Raw genomic sequence first — 17,282 nt, 5'->3', positions numbered from 1 at the left:
AGTCTTTACATTTTGAGATTACAATTAATTTGGTCTCTATATTTTTATTTTGGTAACAATCAATTTGGTTCTTGTTATTTTTAACTTGCAGTCAATTTAGTCTCTATCATTAACTTACTAACGTAAAATGCATATGTACAAACGGGGTGCATTGTTGGCACACTTGGAGCTTACGTGGCAGTGAAAATAATAATAATAATTTTATATTAACTTTAAACAATGACACATTAGCATTTGAATAATAAATAAATAAATAAATTGATTTAATTATAAAGGAAAAAAATCAAGAATTCAGATCTGGATTCTGGAACACAGATCTTGAATATGAACACAGAAAATATCAAACCTGAATCAAGCTCAGCAAATCATGAATTCAATTATTCAATCTTGGCCTATATGCACCACCGTGGCTTAACCATCTACAATTTCTCTTTTCTGCAATGGTACCAATTTCTCTTTCCCATCTCCATGTAGCAATCCACAGTCCAAAATCAACCATCTACAATCTACAACCAAATAACCCCAAATCCAAAAATATTCAATCAAGTAATCAATCCCAAATGGGTGGAGAGAGAGAGAGAGAGAAACTAGCATATATTCTTCTAAACAATTACACAAAGCCAAAGCCTCAACGTTGAAATCTAAACTTATCCATTAGCATATACCCGTTACCCACTCTAAGGTCTTGGTGCTTCTTGGTCTTGACCACCAACAGTAGCAGCTTTGAATGTCATCAATGTTGTTGATGATGAAAGTAAAGAGGAAGAAGAGAGACCCACCAAGGCCTTGAAGCTTTCTGTTGAAAGACCGTATTGAGGAATCGGTCGAGCTGTTTGAGTTAATGAGTGATTTTTCCATGGTGGCTTTAGCAAAAGCCTTGGGTTCTTCTTTCATCTGGTAGTCTCAATTGGAGAAAAATTATCTCTTGATAATTTCTTAGAAATTTACCATTGTATCATGTGTGAATTTCAATGAGTATTTTCAATTCCTTATACAAGAAAGTTTCAAGTGGGTTTAGATAGCCTAGAATCCTAACACAGCATGAGTAACGAATTGAGATTTGCGTAGCTTGATTCGAGTTTGATATTTTCCAGATTCATCTTCAAAATTTGTGTTTTCCAGTAGATCTAAATTCATGATTTTTTTTTTTCTAAAAAAAAAAATTCGTGCTATTTTTTCTTTAAAATTGAATAAATTATTATTATTTTTATTCAGATGCTGTGGCATTTTTTATTAGTTTTATTTTTGTTACCAAGTAAGCTCCAAGTGTGTCAACAATGCACACCGTTTGCCACATGCATTTTCCGTTAGTGAGTTAAAGGTAGGGATCAAATTGACTTCAAATTAAAAATAATATTGACCAAATTAACTGTTACCAAAATGTATGGACCAAATTGACCATGACACCAAAATGTAAGGATCAAAATGATGCTTTCACCGTCATATTATTAGAGACATCACTTGTTTATTTAAGGGGGGGAAAAAAACTAGGTAACTCAAAACTAATTAAATACATCTTTATTTCATTTGAAAAATTAATTAGATTACATGATTTTAGAATGAAAAATAAAAACTACAATTTATTTCTAGTCATATTCTAAGAAAAAATAGATAATTTTGATTCCTAGTTACATTTTAAAAATGTAAGACTTATATAAAAAAATAAAAATAAAAAGCCTAATAAAAAACTATTGATTAAGGTAAGGAGGATATGTTATGAAATGGGAAAGTGTCTGACACACTTTTTCTTGTGGGTTAATTAGAACTTAGAACCAGGATTATGAGCTATAAACTAGAAAAAAGACTTGAAGAGTTAATATGGAACTGTAATTTAAATCCATACCGTAGGTCTTCACATGAGATTTGCATTCACGACCTGTCGTGGAAGATGTAACAAGATAGCGAATTGGCTTGAAGATCCCTAGCCATTCATTCTTTAAGCAAATTTTCCAATCTGAAGAGAAACCAATTGAGCATAACTCCTAGTGGAAAGAAGCATGCAACTATTTACTACGTATTTAGTTGTAGCAAAACAACCTGGGGAAATAATATTGATTATAGTAATTAATAAGGGGTATATGAATTATGAATAACATAAGATGAAAAGTACAAGGATGTAATTTCATCAATATCAGTAAGAGATGATATCACTGTATCGTGAAAAGCTTTATGGGATAACTAGTGTGTACCCCGTGCATATGCACGGGTACAATTAAAAACAATCACAATTATACGGTTTAAATTATACATTTTTTTGAGAAGATGTTCAAATTATACATGGTATTAGTTTATACTTTTTTTAAACCATACATTTCTAAAATATGTAATAGTTTCTCATATCTATATATACATAATTTAGAATTTAATTGGTTTTAGATTCTTCTATTTTTACACCTAATAATTCACTTGCCACAAAAATTAAAAACTTAGATGGACACGTGGTGGAAAATTAGACTCCAATTGAAATCCAATTTAGAATCTAATTAGATTTAGACTCTTTGATTTCTACACTCAATAATTCACTTGACACAAAATTAAAAATTATATAAGACACGTGGCACAAAACTAAGAATCCAATTAAAATATAATTGAATTTTCTTTGAGCTTTGGCTATTAATATATAATAGTATATAACCCGTGCTTACGCACAAGAATGGTCAATTGTAATGATGCTATTGATCTTAAGCTTAGGTTATTAAACAATTTTCATGATATTGTTTTTTCGACTACAATCTATTTTATTGGGCTACAATTAAAAACTAATTTGGGTTTGATTTGAATTCTAATTGTACTTCCACATTATATATATATATATATATATATATGATTATATTTTTGTTCACTTTTAACAAAATAACAAAATGCTAAATTGAACACACTAAAAACTATTGAAAATGAGATTTAAAGAAATTTTAGGTTTATTTTTCTTATTTTGTTGAATATTTAAAAGGGATGCTTCGCATCAAATTAAGCTACCATCAAACTTCAAAAATAGCTAGAGATGACAACAAATCTAGATGCCAATGAGAAACTAAAATAAAATTGTACAATAGACGGATAGAAACACAACTTGATGGTCTTGTGTAGTGCATTGTTGTACCTTTTGTTGGTCCAAAAGAGGAAAACAAAAAGAACATGAGTAAGAAACAGAAAAATTGAAGAGCCATTATGGCACAGTAAAATAAAATTTACTGGGTTTAACATCTTTACCTTTAAGAAACAGAAAAATTGAAGAGCCATAGGTGACATAAAAGAATACATTATTTTCCAATATGGCCTCTTTACCTTGTTGCTTATACTTGAATGTCCCAATTCAGCACAGTTAACACCAAATAACAGAGTGCAATGATACAAAAAATAACAAAGCACAATGATACAAAAAATAATAATTCTTCTAACAAAGTTGGGATACCTGCCCAAATATAAGATCAATCCACTCATTTAAATACAAATTCCAAGGGATTTCAATAAAGTAAAAACTATACCTCGTTTTACTCCTTCTTTTCAGACTTGGACTGCTCCAAAGGATTTGTCTTTCCACCTACAAACCTAGAAAATAAAAATTATAAGCTGTGCTTAAATTAATCACAATATCAAATTTGAAGTATTTCCTTAAATTCCATGATTTCTAAACTATTAAATAGTGAAAATAATTTTGAAGCAACTCCTTGAATTCCATGATTTCGTCATTGTTAAATAGTGAAATGGTGTTTTGAACATGATTTCTTCATTGGACTCTTTGGTTTTCACAATGTTGTTAAATGTTTGCAACAAAATTAAGAACTTTAGTACGACATGTGGCACAAAATTAGGCCTCCAATTTTGAATTTACTTGCTAGAAGCATCAAATATTGAGTGACAAATATAAAATGCAAACAACAATGTCCAAGCTGAATTTCAAACATTTTTGAAATGACTAAGAAAATGAAACTTACATCTAGAATTGACATTAAAAGTAGAAACTTCAATTTATGTAGTTGGTTCAACAAATAAGTCTATTAATCAATGGACAATTTAAATAGATGTTGATTTTAGATATTAATAAAACACATACATACAAAACAAAACCCTACTGCTAGAAATAAGACATCATATTTTTGAAGTGTGTGAGCATCAAATTAATTCTTCCTTCAAAAAGTTGTTGAAAACTTTATGATTATATACAAAGCTCGAATAAAATGCTAAATTTAATCGTCCCTATTAGCGTACCAAAAATAAATCATATCATCTGGCATTAATAATAAGAAAATAAGGAGTGAAAAATGCATCACTATAATTGCCAAGAGAGTTCCCCAATTGTATGACAATTCTCTAGTTGCCCTCCTTAATCGTTAGTCCTTATCCCTTACTTCCTTTCTAATAACAGTTGAATCAAAATGGAAGCCAACAAAAGTCATGTTATAAGAGTAAAATCATGTTGCAAAGGTACATGCACAAAATCTTAAAAATATATTTCACTTTAACAAAAACAAAAATAAATCTCAAATTTATCAATCAATCTCACAAATCCCAATTGCATGGAAAATAGCATTGTCAAAGTAACCACAATCTCGCAATACATTTCTTTTGTAATTTATCTAGAAAATCTCTTATAGCTCTTGGCAAGAATTGCACTCCCAAAGGATTACACAAACATCTGAAACATGCTAATAGTCATGATGGACTAATACAAAAATAAATATAAAGTGCAAAGTTCTTATGTTATATACAAGCTTCTTTTTTCTTTTCTTTTTTCTTTTTTTTGTGGAGAAGATTATGTTATATGCAAGCTGATATAGAAGTTTCACTTATCAAGTCTAATTAAAATTGGCCAAGATCAATAACTTCTAGCTAAACAAACACGTTACATTAGTCAATTAAAGTACTGCTGGTAGAATGCATTATAGAGACTTTAATCCGCTCCCTAAACTGTACCTATTTTCTAGAGTTTAAGTTCTGTAGTTTACTTATTTGCTTGCCTTTGACCATTCCTCTTTTCCAACTCTGCTAGCATCTCTACCAATTTACAAAATAGTATGCAGGTGAGCCATGAATTACAAAAACTGATTATGTGGAGTAAAGTGATGGAAATTGATAAATCACGGGTGCGACAAAAACCAACATTTGTATGTGTCTATTCTTGATGTATTCTGCAACTGATGCAATTTATGATATTAGAGTTTTATGGAAGTAAAATTGATGTTCACTATACATGCGTGTAAATAACTGACTTGAAAAAGCAAATAGATGGACTTTGAATTAGGCTCTGCTTGTAGTATTTAGTGCTCTATCTCACTCAATCTTGCCAACAAAACTGTTGGGTTGAATGTTGTAAGAAGTGCAGCAATACTTTCAATCATGTGGTAAACAAATATGGCCAGCCAAAGCGTTTTTGCTTTTGTGGAACAGATTACTATCTAAATTAGATGGTCATTACTTTTTTTTTAATTTATAAAACACATGGTAGTCATTTGAAGGAAACTTTTATTGTTGTTTAAGAGAAAAACTAAAACAGACAAGCAAATGGCCAAAACTAAACAGAACATATTAAATCGGCATCAAGAACTCATTCAAATCACTCAAAAACAAAATCTCAGGCACAAATCAAAATTGAATGAATATCTTAAATTTTTTAGGGGAGAAAAAAAAACCCTGGAACACACACCTTACGAATTTTGTAATTCTTCTCCCATGATAATTGGATTGCTTGTTCACAATCCCCAATCAAGAATTGCAGACAATCATGTTCCTCTGAATGGAGCCTGTTTTAGTAGAACCTAAACTCAGAACCTTTTCCCTTCCAGTTGAGAGAGAATAGACCTCCGAACATCTGACGGGCTCTTTGATGTTTTAGGAGTAGAGGCAACTGAACGGGCATGAAGAATTAGAAATATGAAAAGTCATTCAGTTCAGAAGGGGAAGAGCCGAGAGAAAGAGGGTGTGAGTGTTATGTTAATGTGTAAACTTCAAAATTTGCCAAGCAAATCTGTTATATATACTCTTCCAAGACAATTATTTCAGTACGTGATTTGAATATGATATTTATGGTTTGGTTCTCACGTAAATTTAGGTATATGGATCAAAATTAGACTTCAATTTCAGATTTCACATAAATCTAAACATATGACACAAAATTAGAACTCTAATTTGGAATTCTAATTTGAGTTTCTCTCAACTTCACCTATTATTATATATATAGATATATAGATGAGATCACAAAATTCTGTTTAATTATATAGAAATAATAAAGTCATGCCGAAACTGAAGAACCTTATCATGGATAGAAATAATAAAGTCATTTTGTAGGCTTACTGCCTCTAATATCTGCACCGGATTTCAGCTCTAATGAAAGTTATTCTCATAAAAAATAAATAAAAATAAAAAAGACTGAAAATGTCCCCCCAAAAAAAAAAAAATTATGTGGAAATGTGGCATTGAGAACGGTTTGATGATTCCCAATTGTCCTTGCAAGTACGAATATCAATTACCTAAAATGTCATGTTAATGAGTGTTCTTAAGGTATTTTTAATAAATTATTTTTTGAAAGTTTTAACACAATTTTTATGAAAAATTAAAAAAAAAATTTGTCAAAACATTTTTTATTTTTCAGAATAACTTTCTTAAAATGGTTTATTAACAAATAAACTTAGTTCATTGGATAACATTTTTTTTTATCTAAAAGACATGGAACAAATATTTATGCATCAACCTATGTACAACTGTACAAGTAAAGATATGTCTAGCAGCTTACCAAAAAATATATATATATATATATATATATATATATATACACACGCCCAATAGGGGGAAGTTTAAAAAACTACGGAAAAAAAAATTACAAATAGAAATAACTTTTCTTACATCTTTTCTCTTTTTCTTAAGTGCAATCATATACCCATGTGCAATCACAGAAATATCTTTTGCTATAGCTTTTCCTCTTTTTCTTTGGCTGTGAGTAACCTATGCGCACTCATAGACTCATAGTTGCTACCTGCACAAATCATGCACACATCATTCACACATCATAGAAGAAGTGACATCAATTTATTTAAACTTAAGCAAAAGATCATCTTAACAATAAATAAAATAGTTATGGGAAATTTTGTTCCACACATATGTGCATTACATTGTCAAATATAAAACGTGATTTTAAGCAACAATTTTAGTTGATTTGGGCAATCACAATATGTGCAACCAAAACTGCCCAAAAGTTATTTAAATACAAAATAGACGTACGGTGGCTAATTTGGAAATGATAATCTAGACTTTCATAACAATGGGTTACCCAAAATAATAGATATTACACAATTTATTAGCTCAAATATTGTAGAAGAATACAACTTTATAATCATGAATCACGATGTCAACCAAAACGCCACACATATATGAAATGACATACCTAGTGGCGGTCCCTTGTTTGTCTTTTTCTTGAGAAACAAGTGGCGGTCATTAGTTGAAGGCAAAAAATTATATATATAATATTTTTATTATTTTTACTACCCTATAAATGATTTTTTATTATTATTATTTGAGAAACACACGCCAGCAATAAGAATGAACCCCCTAAAAAAGAAAAATAAGAAAGAAAAAAAGAAAAGGAAAAACCAAACAACATCTCAACCCCAGATTGAACGCCTCAAAACAATTCTCCCGATTTCGCTGACACCACGCTTGTCGCCTTCACCATAATCGCTTGTTGCTCTCAATCTCCGCCTAATACCGATCTCATCCGCGTTAGCTCGTCCCCTTCACCGTCATCGGCGATCGCGATCGCGATCGGAAATCGCTTGTTGCTCTCAGTCTCCGCCTAATACCGATCTCATCCGCGTTAGCTCGTCCCCTTCACCGTCATCGGCGATCGCGATCGCGATCGGAAATCGCTTGTTGCTCTCAGTCTCCGCCTAATACCGATCTCATCCGCGTTAGTTCGTCCCCTTCACCATCATCGGCAATCGCGATCGCGATCGCGATCGGCAATCGCTCGTTGTTCTCAGTCTGCGCTTAACACCGACCTCATCTGCCGATCTTTTGACTGGTATTCCAATTCAACTCTCTCTCTGTTTTGGACTATAGCTTATGAAACATGTGTTGTGAATTGTTGTTCGTTGAGTGGGGCCAAATTAATATATGATAAAGTTAAAGAGTAGAATTGTTTGCGTGCGAAGTGAGGAATTGGGGAAACTTCAGCATGGTTTCCATGTGGGGTCCACCCCCTTGTGAGGGGGAGGATGCATGTTTCCAACATGCAATACCATCTCGAGGAATTGGGGTGTAATTTCTTTCCACGCAACCAATTCTTTTTACTTTTTTATTGAGATTAAAAACGGTTTTTTTTACTGCTATCAATCTCTGTACTTAAATTATTATTATACACTTTACGGGACAATACAGTGACGTGGCAGTAGATTCGATATTATGTTTATAATATTTTCACGACAAATAGTAAGTTATAGTTGTTATCAGTTCAAATTTGAATCTAATACTAGGATTTTTTTTTTTTTTTGCCATAATAATAACAACCAATAACAACTACTTGTTATGAAAATGTTGTAGACATATCATTTTTCTAATTTTTTTTATTATTTATTTTTTGCATTGATTAGTGGAATTTTGATAGAGTAACGTTAACACAACACAAATTTTCTTAATACAGTTACAAATACCAATAAGTTGATTTGAATTATAGGAAAAACACTTTCCCCCAAATGCAGTTCATTATAGGAAATGTTATGGTAACGGAAGACTTAAAAAAGGACATTTGTTAGTTTGTTAGTGAACCATTTTAGAAATATTTTCTAAGATGTTCTTTTAACAATTGTCTTAAAGAACCTGTTAGCAGGACCTATCATTTAAACCAACCAATTTCCCCTTCGTGTTTGGAAAATGAAGTGTCACCAATGACCTACCATAGAAGCCAATGCCAAATAAGCCCATATATTAATCTATTTTAAGCCAACCAAAAAATTGTACATTAAATAGGCCGAAGAACAAAAATGTTGGGCAAGTACAAAATAGGGACTTAAACTTGTTCAAAGCAAAGCCACGATTTGTAAACTAGTGGCTCTGGTTGAATTGGTGACTTCTATCTTAAGCCAACCAAAAAACTGCACATTATAGAGAAGGCTGCTTCTAATTCTCTATCGTGAAGGCCCCTATAAAATCTCAAGTTCCAAATCCTATCATTTCTACCCTCCTAATGACACAAAAATCATAAATGCAAGCTTCCTTGTCATTTGAACACGCATATAACTGGGGATAGAGCATTTTAAGTGGGTTATCTCCAACCCACCTATAATGCCAAAAAAGAATATGAGAACCATCGCCTACCACTAGAGCCAAATGTTTGGAGAAACTCCCATCCTTCATTAATACCATGCCATACCACACCCATGGGCTCTTTTGTAGACTTTAGTATTCCACCCCCCTTGACCCTCTCCATTCTTAGTGGCAACAACCCTCTACCAAATATGGGTACCTTCTTGTCCATACCTCCATAGCCATTTCCTTAATAAAGCATGATTAAAGTGCACTAACTTCTTGATCCCCAACCCACCCATCTCTAGAGGTGAACAAACTTTATCCCAAGCTACCAAAGGATATTTGAAACACTCCTCTGAAGACTCCCATAAAAAATTTCTCTGAATATGTTCCAACTTATCAGTCATAGCTATAGGTATGGTAAACAAGGATAGGTAGTATGTAGGGAGACTTGAAAGTGTACTATTCAACAAAGTAAGTCTACCACCCTTAGATAAATAAAGACGCTTCCAACCTAATAGTTTCTTCTTCATCTTCTCCAAAATAGGATTCCAAATGGATGTTGTCTTGAACGGAGTACCCAACGGAATTCCCAAGTATTTCATAGGCAAGCTACCCACCTTGCACCATAGGATATTAGCCAATGCACTAGTGTTACCAACCTTCCCAACAGGGACAATCTCACATTTCCCCACATTAACTTTCAAACTTGTAAAAGCTTGAAAACAAGACAAAGCCAGCCTAATGAACAACAACCATTCTCTAGAAACATCACAGAACAAAATGGTATCATCTACAAACAACAAGTGTGATAGAGTTAACTGGTCCCACATGAAAATCACGAATAAGACTCTCCTCAGTTTTAACTTAATACTTACATAATCAAAAGGAAAAGAAGAGGGGACAACAGATCACTTTGTCTCAACCCACGAGAGCTTCCAAAAAAATTTTAGGGGATCCATTCTCAAGAACAAATAAACAAATAGTAGTGATAAAAGCCTTGATACACCCCCTTTGTCTCATCCCAAAACCCATCCTGCCCAACAAATAGAATAAGGCATCCCAATTCACATGATCATTGGCTTTTTCAATGTTCAACTTACAAACCCCGGTGTATGACACTTCAATCTACTATTTAGTCATTCATTAGCAATTAGCACTGAATCTAGTTTTTGAGACTCATAGATGAGACAGTCTAACATCACCCTCAATCTATTTGCCAACACCTTAGATAGCAGCTTGTACACAATATCGAATTAGTACTCATGTCTACCAATGATGAATTTAGAAGAAAATATCCAGACTCATGTGATTAAAACTAGGACTAACACAGCATCGGGTAATACATGTCATTTACATTCATCCAAAAGTGGGGGGATATCAGAATTTAAAAAACAGTGCCTCTCCCCTCTCTAGAAGTATCAAAATTCTACAAGTCGAGCCAAGCAAAATCAACAGTTTTTTTTTTTTTAATAACGTTGTTAATCATGTGACAAGCCCGTGTGGTGAAGAGGCTTAACTTTTAATCTATAATGGGATTTTTGTTTTTAAATTTGTAATGTTAGTCACAGAATTGCCAAAAGAGGAAGATTGTTAGGATTCTGATTGGCAACTCTCTTGTGATCCCAAGGAGAGTGTTTGAGAGATTGAAACCACAAAGTCTTCTTTTCAGTGAGTTTCACTATTGCAAATCTTGAGGGAAGTTTATTGCAAATCTTATGGCTTAGGGGGTTAAATAAATAAATAAGGTTATGCATTTAATCCCAGCATTGGCCTATTTGGAATTTGGTAAGTTCATTTTGTTTTAAGCCACAGTTTTTGTATAATCTTATGCTTCATCTAGCAATTATTAGTCCGGTTGTTTTTTTACCTGGTTGTTTATAACAAATGCAATTGGATTTCAATCACCTTCTTTGTTTCTTCAATTTGTAAATTTTTTGTAATAAAATTGATAGTGACTTTAGCATGATTCTAATCACATGATTCTTCTCTATCCCTCTTGTTTCTCTATTTGTTGCAGAAATTTTAATAGCCTGATGGCCCTGGGAAGAGCTATTTTGTTTTCAATTATAGTTCTGTGGGGTTTGGTATTATACCGTCAAACCGCTTTGGCAGAGGAGTTTCTTGTTGGAGGTCCTGAAGGTTGGGCCGAAAACATTATTAATTGGCCTCCTAATGGAACAACCTTTCATGCTGGTGATGTGCTCGGTGAGTTTGATCTTTTATTATCATTACTTTTTTGGCCCTAGAAGGTAAACTCACCTGCAAAAGGGGAATTTGCTAGCAAACATGGAGATTGTTAGAATCTCAATTCTAACTCTAAGCTATGCAACTGATTTAAGGCAGCCAGACCTTATAGTAAGAGAGACGTAGAGAATAGAGGGAATAATGGGAATAATTAGAGAGAGAGAGAGAGAGAGAGAGAGAGAGAGAGCAAAGTAAGAGGAATTAGCATAAGCTGGTCAGTCTCATCATTATCTCTACTCATTGCTTGATTACACTTATGTCCATATTCCAACTGTTAATGCCATCACACCAACTAACATGTCTAACCGCTTAACAACTTGCTGTACCAATATTCCAACTGTTAATGCAATCCATATTCCAACTGTTAACTCCTAACAACTATCTTTAACTGTCTAAAGCACATATTACAATATCAATCTGTTACAATGAGCTAATTACAATGCAAATCTATACTAGACTACATGGTAGTTGTTGCTGACAAGGCCAGTGAGCTTGGACTCTTAACAAAGCTCACCTCTCTGTGGGTGAGCCAGAGGTACCGCCAAGCTAAGAATTCTGTGGTAGATATGAACCATTATTACCGACAAATAATTGCATAGTTTTATCAATGAAAATTCTTTTTCTCACACTTCATTCTAATCTATCAAATTTCTTGGGAAACCTCTACAAGAAATGATTTCATGTATCATATTCTAGATTACTATAATAAAAATTATGTCCTACACATTGTGGTTGCACTTAATGACTTAGTGTAATTCTTACTGTGATATATAGAAAATGGAAGCATATGACTTTTGTTGCCTCTTTCTCATGCTTTCACATTAGCTTTTAAAATCTTACATTTTCCATTTCCACCAAAATTTTTAGTCAAAGTTTAGTTTTTTTTTTTTTTTCAAATCATGAAATTAGATTCTTGAATCTCCAACTAAGATTCTAAATTTTCTCCTTGTTTCTATGTTACAGAGTTTGTATACGACCCAAGGGAGTACAATGTGGTTGTTGTAGACAAACATGGTTATGAAACATGCAAAGCACCAATAAGTGCTTTTGAAAACAACAGTGGAAATGATCAACTTTATCTTGAGAAAGGAGCAAACTATTTTATTTGCACTAAACGTGGATGTTGTGAAAAAAACATGAAAATAGTGATCATTGCTGAGTAGGCAAACGGGAAGTGACATGACAAATAAGGTGTGTTACTTTTTAATGTAAATGGTTTTGACTAAAGTTAGTTTATATTTTGACTTATTTTAAGATGAACATTTTAAGTTCTTTCTATGGAGCTCTCTCATCTAATTCTGTGATTTTTCTATTTTGACATACTTGAATTGATTCGCTCATAAGACAGGCAATTTTGTTGTTTGCACTAGATATTATTTGGTACTCGTGTGCATCAAACATTTTGTTAGATGTACGGTCATAATCCAGTTCAACCCCCCCCCCCTCTCCCGAAATATTGAAATAAATTGATGTCCATCTTCAATTTGATTGAAGTTAAGGTTTGCTAGATGTATTTCCTTTTCTAATTTGAATTGCTTTTATGTACAAGATATGCTTTGATATGCTGAAAACCAATTGCAAATATATGGTTAAAAGTGTGAAGAAATTATATATTATGGTGTTGTCCAAGATGTACTTCCTCCTTTAGGGTCCACTTTGTGTTGGGTGCTTGTGGATGCCAAAGTCCAGCCCACACCAAAGTAGTGCTCATTTAATGAGCTTATGTTTGTGTGGCTTACAAGCCACATGAAGTTGAACTCTCTTAGTTCAATTAGAATTAGGAAATAGTAAACAGTAGCGCTCTTTAAGAACTATAATTAAAGTTGTGTTAGGAATCCTAGTATTACAAGGAGTGTAAGGCGGCTGAAGCTTTTTGTATATAAAAAGCATGTTGTGCACCATAAGATAGTTTGATAGCAGCAACAAGGTTTGCCGCACAAGAGAAAAGAGAGATCAACCAAGAGAGGGCCGCTTAGAGAAAAAGAAGACAGCCAAGAGAAAGTTGAGTGTGGAAAAGAAAATAGAAATGAGAGATCAAGTGTTGCTGCCTTTAAGAAAGATAATTAGTGTGTGAGAGAAAAAAAAAAAATACAAGAGAGATTTTTCTTTAGCTATGAGACATACACGAGATATTATAATTGATTTGATAATAGTTAATTGATTCGGAGTTTGTTTCGTGATTTTTCCCTTCAAAGAGTTTTTCACGTAAATATTTGTATTCTTGTATGTGATTATTATTTTGGATTGATAATATTTGTGATAATATTATTTGGGACCCAACAAGTGGTATCAGAGGATAGGTTTGAGTGGAAGTGATGGCCGGAGAAAAAGGCAAGGCTTTAAGAATTGAGAGGTTTAATGGAACAGACTTTGGGTATTGGACAATACAGATTGAAGAATCTCTACGGGAAGAAGTTGCATTTGTCTCTTTTAGGGAAGAAACCTGATACTATGAAGAATGAAGAATGGAATCTTCTTGATAGACATATACTGGGAGTTATTCAATTAACTCTGTTAAGATCAATTGTACACAATGTTGTGAAAAAGAAAACCACAATGCATATAATGAAGGCTTTGTCTGGCATGTACGTAAAGCCGTCGGCTAACAACAAGGTGCATCTAATGAAGAAGTTTAATTTGAAGAAGGCAAAAGACACTCCTGTAGTACAATGTCTGAATGAGTTTAATACGATTACAAATCAATTATCCGTAGTGGAAATTGAATTTGATGATGAGATTCGTGCATTAATTCTTTTGGCTTTTTTACCAAACAATTGGAAAGCTATGAGAATGGTGGTAAGTAATTCTACAAGGAAAAACAAATTCAAATATGATAACATTCGAGATTTGATTTTAGGTGAAGAGGTTCACAGGAGAGATGTGAATATAAACAATGCACGAGATCAAGCTTTTGTCACGAAGAACAAGAGTAGAGGTAGAAGTAAAGGACCTAATGATTGAAAATTCAATCGTAGGTCAAAATCAAAAGATAGATCTCAGTTTAAGGAAACTAGAGAATGCTTCTATTGTGGGAAAAATGGTCACATAAGAAGAAATTGTTGACATTGAAATAAAGAACAAAATGAAGGCAAAGATAAAAATAATGATAGTGAGAAACATACTACAAATGTTGTGATTGCTGAGGATGTTGTGTTGATCTTTATTGAAGAGCAAAAATGTGAGCATGTTGCTAATAATGATGTTGAGTGGGTTGTTGATTCGGCAGCCTCCCGCTATGTTATCCCTATTAAAGAGTTGTTTACCATGTACAGAGCAGGAGACTTTGGTACAGTGAAAGTGGGTAATTCCAGTTACTCAATAATTGTGAAAATTGGTGATGTGTGCATTAAAACCAATGTTGGTAGCACTGTGATATCGAAGAATGTGCAACATGTTCTAGATTTAACGATGAATGTGTTTTCTACATTAGCTATGGATAGAGAGGGTTATTGTAACCACCTTGGTAATGGAAGATGGAAACTTACTAAGGGGTCATTGGTTGTTGCAAGAGGACATGCTTGTTGTGGTATGTACAGGACTCATGTGAAGACCTATAAGAAGAAGTTCAATAAAATTAAAGATTTTGAGAAACTCCAAAGATGAGAGTTGGGATTGATGGTAATGATGTCAAGAGAGTGAAATTCTCATTGCCTAATAGTGCTTCGGATGAGGAAGTAATATGTGATGAATATGAAAATTCTAAGGCTATATGGGATGATGATGAAGTGAAAGACCTTGGAGGTCTTGAGCAGGGGAGCAATATCCTCCACTAGAGAATGATGAACTTCACAATAAGAGGACTAATGGAGAATGTCAAATTTTATCTTCAAGAATAATTGGGCTTTTGATGAGGGGGAGCCAAGGGATTGGATTAAGGAAATCCAAGATGAGATGAATTCTTTGAGAATGAAAGGTATTGACACTGATGAGGCGTTCTCAGTGCTAGTGTGGATAATGAAGAAGGTCAAACCTTGTATTGGCTTCACTAGCATGGAATTGAATTGAAGAGATAGAATCAAGATCTCTTCCCATTGGTGCACTAGAGAGGGATATTGTTGGGTGCACATGGACACCAAAGTCTAGCCCACATCAAAGTTTTGTTAGGAATCCTAGTATTACTAGGAGTGTAAGGCTGTTCAAGGTTTTTTTTTTTATTTTTTATTTTTTATTTTTTACAGAAAGCATGTGCACTATAAGATGGTGTGATAGCAGCAACAAGGTTTGCCAAACAAGGTTTGCTGCACAAGAGAAAAGAGAGAGTAGCCAAGAGGGAGCTGCTTAGAGAAAAAGAAGACAGTCAAGAAAGAGTTGTGCATGGAGAAGAAAATAGAAAAGAGAGATCAAAGTGTTGCCGCTTTTGAGAGAAATAATTAGTGCATGTGAGATTAAAGAAATTTTTTTTTTTCTTTAACCGTGAAACATATATAAGAGATATTGTAATTGATTTGAAAATACTGAATTGATTTGGAATTAAGCTTGTGGTTTTTCCCTTCAAAGAGAATGAGTTTTTTGTGTAAATATTTATGTTTTTGTGTGTGATTGTTATTTTAGATTGATAATATTTGTGATAATATTATTTGGAACCTAACACTTTGTTGGAGAATGGAAAAGTGTGAGAATATAAATAGATTTTAGTTATCTCGTAGTGTTTAGTAAAGGGTCGAAAAGAAAAGAGATAGAAAAAAATTTTATTTGGTTAAGAAGAAAAATGAGAAAATAAAAAATGTAGATTATATAAATTTACTCTTATACCCCTAGTATTATACTAGGATCAAACTTTTCTATCATTTATTTTTAATGATAGATAAAGCTTTTCAATGACAACTTTTCTATTATTTATTTTTATACCTGTGAGTCTGTGGTAGAGTCTGTGGCAATTAAGATTAAGAAAATTTAACCATGTATTCAACCTTTTTCTCTACTCTATTGTTTTATAATTTAACCAACTAATTAATTGTCACATATTTTTTAAAATTTTCAAAAAGAAAATGTCATCTATATATTTTTAGTTGATAGAGTTTAACTTAAACCCAATAAATAAATATTGGTTCTAGTTAGCTTAGCAAGTAAAATTTTTGATGGTTGAATAAGATATTGGGGATTCAATTAGTTTACACCAAAAACCGATTTGTGTCTTGGTTTGATGATAAAAACTATTATCAAGAGCAGACATTATAGGTTAAAACTCTCTATTAAAAAAAAAAAAAAAAACCAATAAATAGATGATCCATTCAAGTATTAATCTTTAATTAAACTCTATGTTTTTTTTTTTTTTTTTTAAGCCTACTCTCATATTGTTTGTATTGTGGAAAATGAAAATCCATTCATCTTATGGTGCTTTTTTTTTTTTTTTTTTTTTTAATATTTAATAAAGATGGATTGTTGTTGATAAACTAGGAATTTTTATTTTTATTTTTATTTTTTAGAATATTAAGTATTTTAACACACATACAAAGGGAAAGGGATAAACTAGGAAATTAGAAGTGACCAAATCGTTCCAAACTGGGATTTGCCCTCCAATTTTGTTAGCTATACATATACCGTTCTTATTGTTGACAAATCTTCCTAGTGTTGTGTGATACCATTATACAATTACCACGTGAGCAATATTATGTAATGTTATCTTTTCTATTTTTTTCTTACATCATTAATGATCATTATATATATATATATATATAGAGAGAGAGAGAGAGAGAGAGAGAGAGAGAGAGAGAGAGAGAGAGAGAGAGAGAGAGAGAAGTGGCCTACTATTATTCTTTTGGGATGGAATCTTAAATCATTAATTTTCATTTCATCAT

General features: G+C 32.7%; 1 protein-coding gene and 1 long non-coding RNA gene across 6 annotated transcripts; one reads left to right on the top strand and one right to left on the bottom strand.

Moving 5' to 3' along the window:
• Positions 1-318: 318 nt before the first annotated feature.
• LOC115991909 lies at positions 319-8,074 on the bottom strand. 5 transcript variants are annotated; one of them, XR_004092371.1, is made up of 7 exons: positions 7,601-8,074; positions 6,841-6,970; positions 5,645-5,845; positions 3,486-3,549; positions 1,844-2,037; positions 666-894; positions 319-506 (listed from the first exon to the last, which is right to left on the bottom strand). It is a non-coding gene; the product is annotated as an uncharacterized LOC115991909 (long non-coding RNA). The 5 variants fall into 5 exon arrangements; XR_004092374.1 differs by having other exon boundaries at positions 677-894; XR_004092372.1 differs by having other exon boundaries at positions 1,844-1,954.
• Positions 8,075-11,273: 3,199 nt separating this feature from the next.
• LOC115991211 (basic blue protein-like) lies at positions 11,274-12,647 on the top strand. The gene is made up of 2 exons (XM_031114953.1): positions 11,274-11,445; positions 12,448-12,647. The coding sequence occupies exons 1-2, from the start codon at positions 11,274-11,276 to the stop codon at positions 12,645-12,647; spliced, it is 372 nt and encodes a 123-aa protein (XP_030970813.1).
• The last annotated feature ends 4,635 nt before the right edge of the window (positions 12,648-17,282 follow it).

Source organism: Quercus lobata, chromosome 5 (genome assembly GCF_001633185.2).
Source record: "Quercus lobata isolate SW786 chromosome 5, ValleyOak3.0 Primary Assembly, whole genome shotgun sequence".
Lineage (NCBI taxonomy): Eukaryota > Viridiplantae > Streptophyta > Magnoliopsida > Fagales > Fagaceae > Quercus > Quercus lobata.
Note: the sequence above shows the minus strand (reverse complement) of the source record. Positions and strands in the feature narration are given on the sequence as shown.

Excerpts from the sequence above, each read along its gene's own strand:
- LOC115991211 (XM_031114953.1), top strand. The coding sequence starts at position 11,274 with ATGGCCCTGGGAAGAGCTATTTTGTTTTCAATTATAGTTCTGTGGGGT. Across the intron at positions 11,446-12,447 it reads TCATGCTGGTGATGTGCTCG|AGTTTGTATACGACCCAAGG; the intron begins GTGAGTTTGATC and ends TCTATGTTACAG.